The sequence below is a fragment of the Manis javanica genome, chromosome 16 (genome assembly GCF_040802235.1).
Source record: "Manis javanica isolate MJ-LG chromosome 16, MJ_LKY, whole genome shotgun sequence".
Taxonomy (NCBI): domain Eukaryota; kingdom Metazoa; phylum Chordata; class Mammalia; order Pholidota; family Manidae; genus Manis; species Manis javanica.
In genome coordinates, this window is record NC_133171.1 from 20,440,538 (window position 1) to 20,455,318 (window position 14,781).

At 41.1% G+C, this 14,781-nt stretch overlaps 1 protein-coding gene and 1 long non-coding RNA gene across 14 annotated transcripts in view; one reads left to right on the plus strand and one right to left on the minus strand.

The window, feature by feature from the left end:
- Nucleotides 1–14,781, minus strand: part of CARMIL1 (capping protein regulator and myosin 1 linker 1) — a 330,496-nt gene that overhangs the window by 159,792 nt on the left and 155,923 nt on the right. For 8 of the 9 annotated variants that reach the window (XM_073224192.1, XM_073224191.1, XM_073224190.1 and 5 more), the window contains 5 exons: nt 14,125–14,184; nt 9,370–9,491; nt 898–995; nt 490–560; nt 156–229 (listed from right to left, as the gene is read on the minus strand). In XM_073224192.1, the coding sequence (XP_073080293.1) occupies nt 156–229; nt 490–560; nt 898–995; nt 9,370–9,491; nt 14,125–14,184 (425 nt within the window). The remainder of the gene's footprint in view (nt 1–155; nt 230–489; nt 561–897; nt 996–9,369; nt 9,492–14,124; nt 14,185–14,781) is intronic. The other variant, XM_073224193.1, reaches the window with a different exon arrangement.
- Nucleotides 1–14,781, plus strand: part of LOC140846688 (uncharacterized) — a 38,947-nt gene that overhangs the window by 6,677 nt on the left and 17,489 nt on the right. For 4 of the 5 annotated variants that reach the window (XR_012126061.1, XR_012126063.1, XR_012126064.1 and 1 more), the window contains one exon: nt 1,364–4,822. This is a non-coding gene — a long non-coding RNA (uncharacterized lncRNA). Of the gene's footprint in view, nt 1–1,363; nt 4,823–14,781 lie in introns of those variants that run through there. The other variant, XR_012126065.1, reaches the window with a different exon arrangement.

Here is a 14,781-nt window from a genome sequence, read left to right on the forward strand (position 1 = left end):
AATTTAATGGGAAAATACAGAGATTCTTAGAGTCCCCTGATTCCTCTGTAAAAGGATTCTCTGAAGATAACGTGCATCTACGAGTACCAGCAGAGAAGTGAAGCTCTGAGGCCAAATTTAGGAGCAGAAAGGAAAGAACCAACCACGTAGCTTACCTGTGGTCAAGATGACTGAAGTCTTGTAAATTCAATTCCTTGGTATCTTGTGTCAGATAAATTGTATCGACATCCTATTTGAAATATAATTCAGTTATGCCAATAGCACACGGAGATGATCAGGGAAGCAAGAGAGATGCAAAGAGAATTAGATAATGATACGGGCAGATTTTTATGTAACCTGAGGAAAGAAGATATTAAGAAAAAAATGAATAGTGGGGGGAAAATAAAGACAAATAAGCCAGTCAAATATTGGAATATTCTCCGGTGGTGAGAGAGAGAAAGTGACTGTGTGTGCGTGTGTTCAGAAGTGCGTGCACACAGGTTCACTTACCCATTGTACTTCTTCCCTGTATGAAAATCCAAGCCAGTCACAAACACAGGCATACATCTGAGAGAATCCACCTGAAATACACAGCCAAATATAACAGGTTTTTGGCTAAATGATTTTTAAGTTAAAATTTTAAAGCTTAAAAATATGGCCAAGGTTGACAATGCTGATTATTCTTGCTCTTTCAACAAACAGCAAAGATTCTCCTCCCTCTTTTAGAGTAAGTACAAAGCAGGACGCAATACAGCTTAAATATAGGACTTTTGTCCACAAATCTCAAGTCTATATAGTGCTAATTACACCTTAAAACTAATTGTACCTTTACAGTAGCATGCTAGGAACAGACTTAACTTCCTGGCAGAGGGACATTCCTGCAGCCATTGACATTTGGGTTTTAAAGTGCATGCTCACCACAGGGACCCTGCTCAGCCACAGTCTGGCTGTCCCACAGAGCCTGGAGACTGGCCAGTCGCTCAGACGGCTCCATGGAGACTTTTTTCATGATTCTCCTGTAAGATCAATAACAACAATAAATTTTGAACTGCATAGAAATCTATTTTGTGATATGCCTTTTTTCTTAAACAAAGGTAGATGTCACTTCAATTTTGGTAAATATAGTTCCAATTTTTGAGCATCTGGAAGCTGGAAATCAACAGGAACTTAATAATAAACGCCTTTATTTAATTTCCCTTTGTAAGCTAAGCATATCTAGAAATGTAAATAATCTCTGTTAGTCATCTTATAACATTTAAGTTTTATTAGAATAGTTAGAAAATAGTGTTCTAATTAATGAATTATTAGATTATGTACATACTAAATATAAATTACTAGTCTTCGAAAAATGAAAATAGACATCTCCTCCTCTGTCCGTCCTTAGTACCACACAGATGTTCGTCAAGAAAATGAGCATTTCATGTTGGAAGCGCTGTTTCTTTTACTCTCTTTCCCCCTGGACTACGACTCCTCTGGAGCAGAAAGCATGCCCAGCACCCACCACACGTGCACCCTCCGTACCGTCACCCCCAGAGCCTGACAACATTGCTGCCACACGTGCAGAAGGAGGACGAAGTAGTAGCTAAGAGCACAACCGACCATCCCTAAGGTCTCATTATTCACAGAACTGGTAAAACAAGAGCATCTACCGCACTGGGTAACTGCAAGAAAGAAACAAGTCAACACCTGCAAGGGTACCTGCACGATCTCTGGTGCACCAAAGGGTCTCAGCGTTAGCTGATGCTGTTGTAGTGATCACTCAGTCACCATTTAATGACTCTGGGAATCCATTAATTCACCCGAAAGCTTTATTGAATGGTTTTTATTGGATGAAGAGAACAGAGGGCACCCCTGGCCTCACCGGGCGAGCAGTCTGCTCTGAGGGTCAGACACGCCAGCAGGCACCATGGGGACAGAAGCGCCCACCCCTGGGAAGCACAGGCTGGGGGGGAGCAAGGGGCGGGCGCTTCTTCTCCGGCTGGACAGTCTGGAAATGCTCTTCGGCACCTAATATATCTGTGCTAAGACCTGAGGGAAGAATAAAGAATTCATCAGGTGAAGCGTGAGGGGAGGAAGTGTAAACCAGGAGCTGGGGAAAGTGTTCCAGATAAAGGGACAACAAGTTCATGGAGATGAAAAAACTGTGCTTACCAGAAACTGAATATAATTCAAAACAGTTAGCAAATAAAATGTGTTAGGGAGAGAGAGGGATGACAGAGGAACCAGGTCACGGCGAGCCTTAAAGGTCAAGTTAAGGGGCCTGAATTTTATTCTCCGGGCAATGAGGAGCCAGGGAAGACTAGACAGGGGGTATGAGATGATGAGACAAGCTCTGTGCACACAGCATCTGCGGGGGTGGCGGGTGGGGGAGACTTTGGACACAAAGAGCTAAATAACTTGAGAAGTTAGAAAGAAGTCCTGGGACTGTCACGAGCCCACTGAGACTGAAGGTTGTGAACTGCGGTGGCACGAGGTCGAAGAGCTGTGGGGTTTTCTCCTGCCACTCTCGGCAGCCCACACATGTGCAGGAAGGGGCACCCGGCTTGCTGGGCAGCCCCAGGCTGACCAGGCAGGTGGGCCAGGAAAACAGAGGAGACAAAAGGAGCTGCGGATCCTGACAGGGCCTAGGGAAGTGATGCACACGCGGGCTAACTGGGCAGGGAAGGAAAGGAAGGCAGGAAGGGGCGGCAGGAGGGGGAACAGCCAAGGGGTCCACGGCCTGGAGGCCCTGACGAAGTACGGGTACTTCCAAGGGAGGGAGTGAAAAGGACTCGAAGCAGGAGGCAGAGGGGAGTAACTAACTGTTTTCAGCCCAGGAGAAGATGTTTCAGGAGAAGAAAAGACGCAGGGTGTGGCCATCAGTGTAAAGTGAGGTGGGGGTGAGGAGGTCGCGGGCTGCGAGGAAGGGAAGGGTGCTAGTGGGTCAGAGTCACCCAGCACCGTCACAGGACCTGGGTGCAAAGTGGTGAAATAAGCCCGCTAAGTCATACTGAACATATTTTCATCTTTCTTTAATGATTCAAAAGCACTTCTGCTGTACACAATGCTTTCAGTTGTCATTATGAATTTCAATCACCTGTAGAGTATTACAAGAAAATGTTTTCAGCTATTTTCATTTTCTGATTGGATGGATTCCAGATAAAATGTGCGACAGAGCCTTACAAGTTGCCTGGTTGGCTTGTTCTACTCCTAGACAAATGCTCAAATATATAACAAAGCATTAAATATAGACATTCTGCTAGCACTGAAAATATTCCTACTTCTTTGCAATTTTTATGACTGAAGCATCTCAGGTAGAGCCAACTGATGTCACATGTCATTGATTCCTTCCGATTCTTGTGTAAATGGGTGAGATCTGTCAGTATAGCATGATTTTTCTCTACTTTACCTGGAAATATGTTATCCTAAAAATCTTTAATTTGGGGTGGCTGTGGGTTTGAGAAGACATTCACAATGAAAGTGGTATTACAGAATCTAGCAATTCGGAATGGTTCATCTTGGTTCAGAACCATCACTCTAGTACGTTACTGGCAGTATCTGCCGGCTACAAGACAGAAAAGCCAGATACTGTGCAAAGTCAGAAGCAGGCCCAAGCACTTACACAACTGAATTAAGTAAACCTTGGAGACACCAAGCTGGACTTGTGGCTGACTTCATCTGAGATCACATTTCTCTTCTAAAAGTCTTGCTGTATTTCAGCAGAACTGCAGGGCACGCCATTGCAGTTACACACAGAATGAAGTTAAGCTAGTCAAAAGCAGGAAGAAAGTAGGACAAAACGGCTTTGGCAGGATGCTGGTAAGATTAAGAATAGGAGGGTGGCAGTCTAGGATTAGAGGGAGAGAGAGATTAATCCTCACGCAGAGACTTACTCCAACACAACACTGGGCATCCACGCTCAGGGCTAAGGGGAAGTCACTGGCGAGCGGAGGAAGTAGCTAGCAGATGTCTGTGTGAGCAGGGACCTACTGCGAGGAAGTGACCCTTGCCGTTTTCCCTGACCTTCAAAGCCACCTTCAAAGGAAGCCGTCTGAGCTCCATTTCTGTAACAGCGCTCATCTTTCTTTTTTAAGGAACTAAAAAAACACATTTCAGGAACTAAAGGAGTCCCATGAAACAAGCGCATTTATTTACATAAGAGACACAGTTATAAGAACTAACCTTCTAGAAGACAGCTACCCGTTTCTCAAATATTCTAAAACTATGCACAGAAACAGTAAGTGAAAGGAAAACCCACAAGTTGTTTTCTGCCTGTAGCTAAATAACAGCAAAGAAGCCATCTGTGTATGCACCTCAGGGACCAGCTCGCACATGCACACACAGACAGAGGGTGTGCCATACAGACAGACGGATGAACAAACCAAGGATTTGCCATCTGCATAAAAGCCCTAACAGGTGAGCCACAATTCTAAAAAACAGACACGCACGGCCTGCCACGCACAGGCCACACTATGTAGTTGAATCACCTACACTTAGATGATGTGCATCTAATTTCACAACTCAGAAAATGCTTGTATGTGGCACGGAACGGTGAACTCCAGACGACAAGCACACCAGCTCCGCACATCTCATACTTCAACTGTCCATCTGAAAAAAATCTGGAAATTTTTGATCCACTTCAGGTAACCAATTCAAAATTTAATTCTAAAGCTTATCCTATATAATCTGACAACTATCTCCACGACAGTACTTGTTCTATCGATGCAAACTACACCGCAACAAAATGCTACCAACAGCTCTAGAAAACTGAAGGGATTACCGGAGCCTATAAAACACCTTTGTTTTGTTTACATATAAACTCCTATCTGCCAATTCACAATAAAGTCACCTTTTCATATATCAATTGGCTTTGGACTTCATAAAGGGATTTACAGTATCATTCTTATTATGGTAGTAAAGAAACACAGGCCCAGCACACCGACACCAAGCTTTCAGATACGTCACATACATGGAAGAATAATCAAGTATGTTGAAAGCCTAAGAAAAAAATCATGTTAAAAAGCTACTATTCTGTCACCTACACTGGGTATGAAGAGCCACACTTAGCAAGACAAAAAGCAAATTAAGAGAAATGCAGTGAACTTACATATAAACATGTAATAATAAAAGAGTCATCAATCTTAGAGAAATTCCCTCCAAATACCATCAGTTCCTTCCCCCGAGGGTAGACTTTCATTCCGGTGCTTCTGGTAACTGACTGTGACAGTCCACAGCTACACCGCCTGGAGCACTGTTTAAGCAGTTTACACGAGTTGATTTCATCCTCACAAAGCCCCATTAATGTAATTACCCCCATTTTACAGACGAGGGCCCTGAGGCCCTGGGAAGTGAGGGACCTCACCTAGAGGGTCAGCCCCTAAGGCGGCAGCCTGACATCTTCCAGCGCCCTGACGCAGCACGGCGGGCCGCCTCTCCCCTCGGGGCACTGTCACTGCATTCCGCAGCTGAAAAGCCTTCACTGGCTCCAGCGTCTGTCCTCGCAGCTTTTACTCAGGCCTCTCCAGCTGCACCTCACCTTCACCTGACCGTGGTGTCTGCAGGCCCGCGATTCCCACCACTGCGGCTGGACCCCGTCTCCGGACGGCAAGTACACCTGCCCCGCCTGTACCCCCGCCATTTCCCGGCTCCAGCCTTTGCTATTTCCCCACCCAACTCTCCCGGGCCCCACAACTGACAAAGGCCCTCCTCTCAAAAGAAAAAGGGAAAACAAACACCACAGGACAGTACTCTCTTGACTTCCCAAGTTAAATGTGACTTTCCCCTCCCTGAAATCCGAGGTGTCTCACTCTGCTCATCCTACTGTTGGCGGGACCTTCTTGCTACCTTTAAGCTATAGACAAAAGAGGGCAGGAAACATTTTACACATCTGTGTATGTCTGAGGGATTTCTTGAGTGAACAGTTTCTAAATTCATTCTATCTTGTCCTAGTAACTTAAATTAATCTAAAAAAAAAAATAGGCTTGATTTTGGAGAGTAGCCAAGGTTCTTGATATTAGAAAAGCTAAAGGCTGCAACACAAAAGTTTCCTGAAGAGAAATACCACTGCAAACAGCTCCATGAAAACACGCTAAATTACACTTTGGCTACAAATACTTCCTGAGGTTCTCCCCTCACTGCCATTGTCCTAGAGGTGAGGCCTCCCATGACAATATTGCACAGAGATGAGAATGTTAACGAAACAATGCTAACAGTAATTTGATTTTTATAATAAATAAATTGTAAATTTCCTTCTTTAATCTTTAAACTTTCTCTATATTTTGAAATAAACTTTCCTTATTTAATGAGAGGGGAACATGTTTTGTAAAGCAAAGAGGAAGAGATAAACATGGTAACAAATAGAGTAGAGGGGATGTGAAAAGAAGATACTGGAGTGAATGAGTGAATATTACTTAAAATTTTTTATTTCTTTTCCTAGTTGCATTCTCTTGACTATAGTCAAGAGGACTGATTATATTTTATAGATATGTAATGTTATTTTTTTATTTTGGTCATGGAGTTATTTTCAAAATTTCTGAAATTCAGATCTTTGCAGGTATCATTTCATTTATATACAGCCAAACTTAGCTTATTCAAGAACTGATTGTCTGAAATGAAGGCTTCCCTGGCTGTGTCTGTCCCCCGATCCTCCTGTGGATCGGTCCCCTACCAGAAGCACCCTTAGCAAGGGAGGATACGAGGGCGGGGGACCAAAGGAAATGTATCTGACGGGACAAATGATGCAAAGAGTGCTTGAGGATTCCAGATAGTTTCATAGGGACATAGAGCATCATTAGGGGCATTTTATTTTGCGCATTCTGGATTATTTATATAAAGGAAATCTTTCCTGTGTTGACAGCTTTGACTTAAGGCATCCCAGGAATGTCCAAGACAGTTACACATTTCTCCACCCTGAAGTCACAATAACCAACACCATATAATTATATATTTTCCCAGTCAAATTCCTGTAATACAATCTAAGGAACTTAAGGAGTAAAAGCAGAATATCCAAGTCACAAAACAGTAAGAGTTTATTTTGACAAGCTAACTGTGCTTGCTAGGTAGTAAAGAGAAATGAAAGTCAAATACATTTAAGTTACTTAAATTCTCTGCCAAATCATTTCTGAACTACAGTCTGTGCCTTTCCCACATCAGTGTCTTTATTCGGACCGCCTCTCCTCCACGGTCTCCCCGTCGTTTTCAGGTACATCTCCTCTGGCCCGCCAGCCTGCACTCCCGCACCTCCCACTTACACCCAGCCACCTACCTACTGTCTCCACTGTAGTGACCCCCAACCTCAGGCGTCTGTGGATGCAAGTAAGAAACAAGCAAAGTGGCTCAGCTTCTAACATGGGACACTAGGTAAATGATGAAGCCACTGACTGAGATAGAAGATCAGATATGGGTAGGTTCTAGCGGGGAAAGTATGGAGTTCAGTTTGGGACATACTAGGTGTGAAGTGCTCGGAGACCTCCTTGTAGAGATGTCCAAAAAGCAGCCAGGAGATAGAAATGGAAGGTCAGGGTAATGAGGGGGTCATGGATTTAGACACAAACATATATGTAGTATAATAACCACCTCTCTAGAAATAGAGCTGATTATTTAATACTTGTTGTTAAATACTTATTGCCTGAACATTTTAACCAGAAGTGGAAGACAAAAGAGAAAACACTTTTTTAATACAAATTTCTCTGGGAAGAAAAAAACATAAGAATCCAAACCAAAAATAAAAGTGATGATTCCCTCAAAATTCTACCAATTAAACAAATAGAGCTGCATTTTAAAGAAAATAGAAATTCTAGATATTGCTCTGAAGATCTCATAAGCCCTTGCTAAATAATAAATAAAGCCATGCTTACTAATTTTCTTATTTCATCTGTGTTAATTTGCAATGAAAGCAAGGACATTATCAGGAAGGCCCTGTACAAAACCATATTACTAAAACAGAGCTTAAGGGAAATGCAGTGTAGTTATTGCTAATTCACTATTACCCCCAGATAGTTCTATGGTGGCCTTACGAATGATATAGAAACCAGTCCTAAGAATGTTTTACTTCTGGGTATTTCCCCAGTGCCACTACTGATTCACCCCTCACCTCATTCTACCACCTTTGCCTGCCCACCCCTCTCTTCTGGACACACAAGAGCGTGTGTATGACTGGAGACCAGCAAGAGCTTGCCTTTAAGACACCTCACATCTGGAAACTCTAGCCAGGCAGGAATCAGCAGGCAGCCCCTCCACTAGAATGAGACCAGGGGTCACTTAGCTCCCTCAGCAACCAGCTACCCAGCTACTCAGAGAAGCACAAGACAGGTAAGCTTCGGAAAGGAGAAAGCCCTAGGTGACCGCGCAGAAAGCACAGGGCCAGCCCTTCCATTCTGGTGTGTGAAGTGAAGAAAAGAGAGAGCCCAGTGGAAAGCTGTGAAAAGCACCAAACAGGTCTCGAAAAATCAGAGACATGGAGGGCCTATTCCCACTGAGCCCCTTTTAGTCACCCAAAGGATTCCAAAGACTTACAGCTGCTTTACCTCTTAATTACAGGCGGAGTATTATAGAGACACATTGCATAGAGGACAACTGTCCCCCAAATTCCCCTCCCACTCCCACAAAGCAAGGAACACACCTTAGACATGTCTAATGAGGCTTCAGAGCCTCCTCAGCATGCAGGGAGAGCAGCAGGAGAGGGACTTTCTAAAATCTGTGTGTCACCCCTCTCCAGCAGAAAGGCACTCTATGAACTATGATTTTAGGGAGCTTTTGGACACAAAGACCTCTCTGCCTTTTCACCTCAGCAAATCTAACTCCACCTTTATGCAATCCGTACTCCCTCAGCACAAGCTCTTGTTACCCAAGCACATAATCCTGATGAAAAATGCTTAACAAAAAAATACGAGGGCATGTACAGATAAAATGTACTAATATCCCCGACATATATTACAGAAAACTAAGAAAATGAAAGAGGCTGATTTTTGTTTTCTTTATTTAAAGTTTCTTCCTATTAAACAGACAGAAAAAAAAGGAGAAGAAAGCACTCTCACTCATCACTGATACTATCCTCGATGCCCTTGTACAAAGCCTGCGGCCCCTGGCATTCTGCTAATGGCTGCGAGTAAAATTCACACGGGAGTAAATCTCAAAGTACACTTAAAAGGTTCCTGTTCTAGTTTTATGCGTAGAGATTAAAGGATTGCCAAATCCCTTCATCACTCAAGCTCTTTCAAGTACAGAGTAAGGTACAGCTCTATCAGAAAACCACAGACATAAAACAAAGGGTTTGATATTCACTGCTTAAGAGAAACAGTAAGTATGGAAATGGAACTACATGAAGGGGCAAGGAGAAGGCATGTTCTCAATTTGCCATTTTGAGGCAGCCCAGGTTGTCTGCTCTCCTCACCCTTCCCCAGGAGAACTCACACTGGAGAGAGACCAGGAAATATCCTCCGCAGGCAGGTGCCAATGTGAGCCAGCACTTCACTCACATCCTCGGGTGATGCCATTTTCATGGAGATGCCACACTTCTCAGTTTCTACAACCATCTGCAAGAACCAGGTTGGACACAGCTTAATAAGGAGTCCAATTCTTTCAATTTTTAACTTCACGTGATGTGAACTATATATTCACACTGATGTATACCAATACAATTGCAGCTTTTTAAGATGTACATTCGTAAAATAACACTCTAAGGTTAAGTAAGACTCAAAGAGTTGTTTGCGTAGAGGATAGATAGGGTGTCAGAAACATCCAGAAACTGAAGCAAATGTATCTAAGGGCCAAATTGCAGATTCCAACAGACCACCCACAGGATGGAGACTGAATATCCATATTTATTTGCACATGACTTCTCATTTTACAAGATTTTGTCTTGAGATGAGTTACACAGTCTGTCATATTCCTCCTACACAGTATAAATTAAGTACATATCCTCCAGTGATGACCTGAGGACTGATATTACTTGAGAAAAAAAAAATGTTTTAAAAACAAAACACCTTATGAGATGTTAAAACCATTGCCTGGTAACAAAAGAAAAATCACATGCTTATAAAAGTTTCAACTTTTTAAAAAAAGCTGTTACTTAGAAAGGATTATATTAAGGGAACAAATTAATAAATGTTCAGTGCTAGACAAAGATTCACTCCTTAATTGCTAGAGATGTCCAGAACTTACACCAAAAATGTAGACACTGAGGTCACATAGCCAGTCCTATAAACAAGTATAAGTCAACCTCAAAAAATATAGGGTAGGTCACAAAAGGGAGACTAAGTTGATTATGGACACATTTCAAATAAAAAGAATCAATTTCAATTACTTTAATATACCATTACCTTAGATTTCAAAAATATTCATGGGACATGCAATCACTTTGGCTTATCACGACCTCAAAATATCCTTACACACTTACTTCCCAATGTTAGTTAATTTGTACGAAAATATGATGGAGAACACTACACTCAATGTGCAACTAACCAGGAGGATTAACAAGGCAGTTTTTAATTTGTTTTAGGTTGTCCTAAAATTAGCTAAATTAATAATAATAATAATCTGTCTTTCAAAGTGTTTATGGTAAAAGGAAATGTAATACCATTTATTTGTCAAAAGGATGAGATCAAAGAAAAAGACATGTGTTTGGCATCCTGTAAATGTTTCTTCTCCATAAGTACCCCTAGAAAAATCTGTTAACAGGGATTTAATACATCCACCTCTGTGCCAGTTAGTTGGCTCCCTATATAAAAAACATTTTTCATCCTAATTTTCAGCACATTCCTCAGAAACTAATGGTGTAGGCTCTGAAATTCTCTAGGCAAATTTCATTAATCTCCTAGAAGCTGGTCCGAGAAATAGTTTCCCTGCCAAGGCAGCAAGCAGTAATGTACCTAGAGGTATTTAATGATCGACCCCCAGGAAACCACAAGGAGGTGTCTTAAGTAAGACTAAAGCTGCTTTATGCAGTTAGACTTAGATATTTCATATGTACGTGTCTATGCGTATGAATGTTTAAAAAGTCAGATACACTGGGATGAGGCTGTGTCTGTGTTCTCCACCCTGCCCCCAACACAGCCACCACGGGCAATTACATCTTTCACTGCAGGGTACTTACTTCTACTTTCTTCACACCTCAATTCAGTTCACAGTTTGGGTGTGGGTAAATAGTAATTGGCTTATTCTAATTCTACTTAATCTTAATACCTAATCATCCATAATTGCACAGGATTGAATAGAACGACAGGGAAGAAAAAAGGTAACAGGTGGGGGAAGAAATGAGGCCATTAAACTCAAGCTTACATGAAAGTCCTCATATAGCTCTGCATAATATGTCACCATCTTTGCATAATGTAAAGATTGCAATAAAGTGGCACAGTGAAACTAAGACAGTAAACCATTTTATCAGGAGTAAGAACTCGCTCTCAAATATCTTTCTACCTCCTATTTCAGCTGGGAAAAATAGAACACTTCAAATAATTTTTGCTTGGATACCTAGTGCACACTTAAAGTAATATTCAAGGATAAAAGCCCTCATATCTTATTTAAGATTAAAATGTCCAATCCCATTCCACATCCCTTTTTAAAGGTAGAATAACTTGACTAAATTTTACAAGAAGCATTTACTAACCTAGCCAACAGATCTGAGAATTGTTTTTCTTACCCCCAATAGAAACAGCCATGGATGGTTTACCAAAATCATTCTATGACATAGAAAACAATTAACATTGTAATTTTTTTAAAAGTCACAAGCGTTTCAGTTGTACAAGAAAAGGCTCAAAGTTCTACAACCATTAAGACCATATAACCGTTGGTCTCAACTTATTGACCATGAAGGCAATAAAACTTAAACACCAGAAAGTGCTATTGGCAATGTGACTTGTAAAATAAGATCAAGACCTCCCACATTTCCAGGAGGGGAAGAGGTAAATAGCAATAGTAAAATTTATATTTTGCTGACTAAACAATATATTCACTCACTGTCACTCATACATACAATGAAATGTGTATGGTCCAGGCATTTTATCTGAATTCATGAAATAACTAAATGATAAAAAATAGTAAAATGACAAAAAAGTTAAATCCCAGAGCACTTTAGAAAATAATGTCCCAGTCAAGGCTGGACTGTGAGTGCCACAGGCAGACACTATCATCCTGATGATTTTATATAAGAGAAAATAGAAACCTGGCCCATCAAGGGTCCTGGGATTACATAGGTTACTAATTGTCAACCTTTGGAACACAACAGAGTCACATAACCACTCTACATACTACTGCATCCTAACTTGTGTGTGTGTGCATGCATGCATGTGTGCGTGTGTCTGGGGGTGGAGGGGTTGATGTGATGCTGAAGGTATCAGGATTTTAAAAAGCACCAAAGACAACTCTGAGACGTCAAACTTTAATTACAAGTAAGTGACTAATATTGCCAGAGCCCGACCTCCTAGACACACTGTGGAAGGAATGCATTAATTGACTGTAATTGCATTTTGAAGGTCCACACCCTGGGACAAAGTTAAACTGAAGTAATGTGACAGAGCTGTTCTTGTGGTACGTACAGTGACAGAACAGCTCCGTGGGACTGAGGTGGCCTACTTTATACCCAGTTCCTCTGAATGCCAGACATACTGAAAGGACACGACTACACAGTGTGGCAGAGCTACTTTCAGCAGCCACACGGAAAACTTTGTCTTGCTGTATCAATATCCTCTCATAATTAAACATCAGTCAAATCATATTTTGAATATAACCTTGCCATTAACATTTACAGTACCCTTCTGCTTCCATCCCAACCACCAAATCATAAAAACAAGCATTCCTGAATTAGGACCATCAGGAAGGCCCTGGTTACGTCATCACTGACGAGTGATCATTCACCCCTGCATATGTTTGCCCATTTTGTAGTATAATTTTTCTTCCATACTCCATCTTCTGGAGAATGATAAACACACAGGATAAAACACTGTTCTAAGATGAACTATGGAAAAGTTCCAAGGATTTGTATGTAATCTCCATCAACAGAAAGAGACAATTTTGACATATTCTTTTAGGAATACTATCAACAAATTACACACACACACACACACACAAATTTTTTTTATAGTTTGAAAAACTGAAACAAATAGTAAGTATGTTAGTCAGAAAAATAGATATAAGTGAGGTGGAAAGAGAACAAGGTCAATAAAGCCCCCCAAGAAAGGACTCGGTTAATCAGTTAAAACTAGAAATCCAGAAAAGACTCAGAGTTAATGAAATCAGTTAAAGCTCAAAAAAATCAAGAGCAACTTGGCCTTGAATGTTTGAATATTCCCCAGATAAGGAAAAGTATCTGAGCACAGCCCATGTCTTCACTGTGCCAATTAGATCCTTGTGAGATGTACTCTAGCCTGCTAACAGGCCCACCTATAAACAGTATAATAAAGACAGGGAGATCACACCTTAAAGCCAAAATTGCATTTTAAAAAAAAACAGTAAGTTTAAGAAGAAACATTCTTAAGATAATCGTTAGTAAACAAATAACTCTGCCCACCTTGAAGGAAGGGCAGACAGTCTTGATTGATATGCTCCCAAACCAGGAAGCTGCTATCCTTGGAGGGGACCAGAGCACTACATTTCTTGTGCTAAGCTAATTTGGCAGAATTACCTAGAGGCCTGATAAGAAACTTCATGTCTCATCAAAGATATGCTCAGTGTCTTGACTGTGGTAATGGTGTCACGGGTACACATGTCAAGTTATCAGGTTGTATGCTTTAGCTTACTGCATGTCACCTATAGGTCAATAAAGCTGTTTTTAAAACCTACATTTTATTAATACCAACACTATATTCCCAGAAAGACCTTATGCAGTACAGTAATAACTCTGAAATTTTCATGCTAAGACTTGTACAAAATCTCTACGGAACAGTACTCTCTCACATTTACATCACCAGCTAACATAAGAGCTAATTAGTTATTTTCAAGCTGAGTTAATGGAGAATGTGTGTTCCTTATCAGATCAAATTCCCAACCTCTACCCACACAGCCCCTGTTCACTCTCTGATTTGGAAACTTCTATTTTTCCTAATCTTGTTTTTCTATGTTATCTCAAGAAATTTTCAATAGAGAACCAAAACAGAAAGTGTTTCCCCATTTCAGAAACTCAACGGAAGTTATGACTTGCAGTTATGCCAGGTGTCTGTTGTTCACACTCACCTGGGCTGGCTTGCTGCAGGTGACACCGTGTATCTCCAAGTAGCTGAATGTCAATTCAAGCTGCAAGTGAGAAAGGAGGGGGAAATAGACCTGTAATGAGGGTTTAAAACCTCTAATTCAGTGTAAAAATGCTACATTAGAGACAGCTCAAGAGGAGACAAGGTATTAGGTATCTTCTGAAGGTAGGCTGGTTTAATATCTCCATTCACTCAATAGGAAAAGACCTTGACTGACTATATTTCAAAAAAGTATTATTCACTTTACCAAAGGGTTCAAAGAAAGCTGCAAGCCTTTTAAAATTTCATCCAAGGGATAAACCTAATGGAGTTTTTATACCTACTTCAGTATTTACTGAGAAATAAATGCATGAAGTGAGCCACCTAAATATACTTTCTTCTCTTATTTCAAGATTTTGCTTCAGAAAGTCACATCAGGATAAAGACAATGTTGGTTTTCCTCTCTTTCTAACGCCTTACCTCTTTGGGTTACATACACTCTGACCACTGACTGTAGTCATCCTTCCTTCTACAATCTTCCATAAAAATTCATATTTTGAATGGACTTAGAAAAATACAATACTTAGGAATGTTAAAACATGTCTGAATGAAACACACAGAGCTAAGCAAAAGTCTGCTCCTGCTGCATGTAAATAAATGA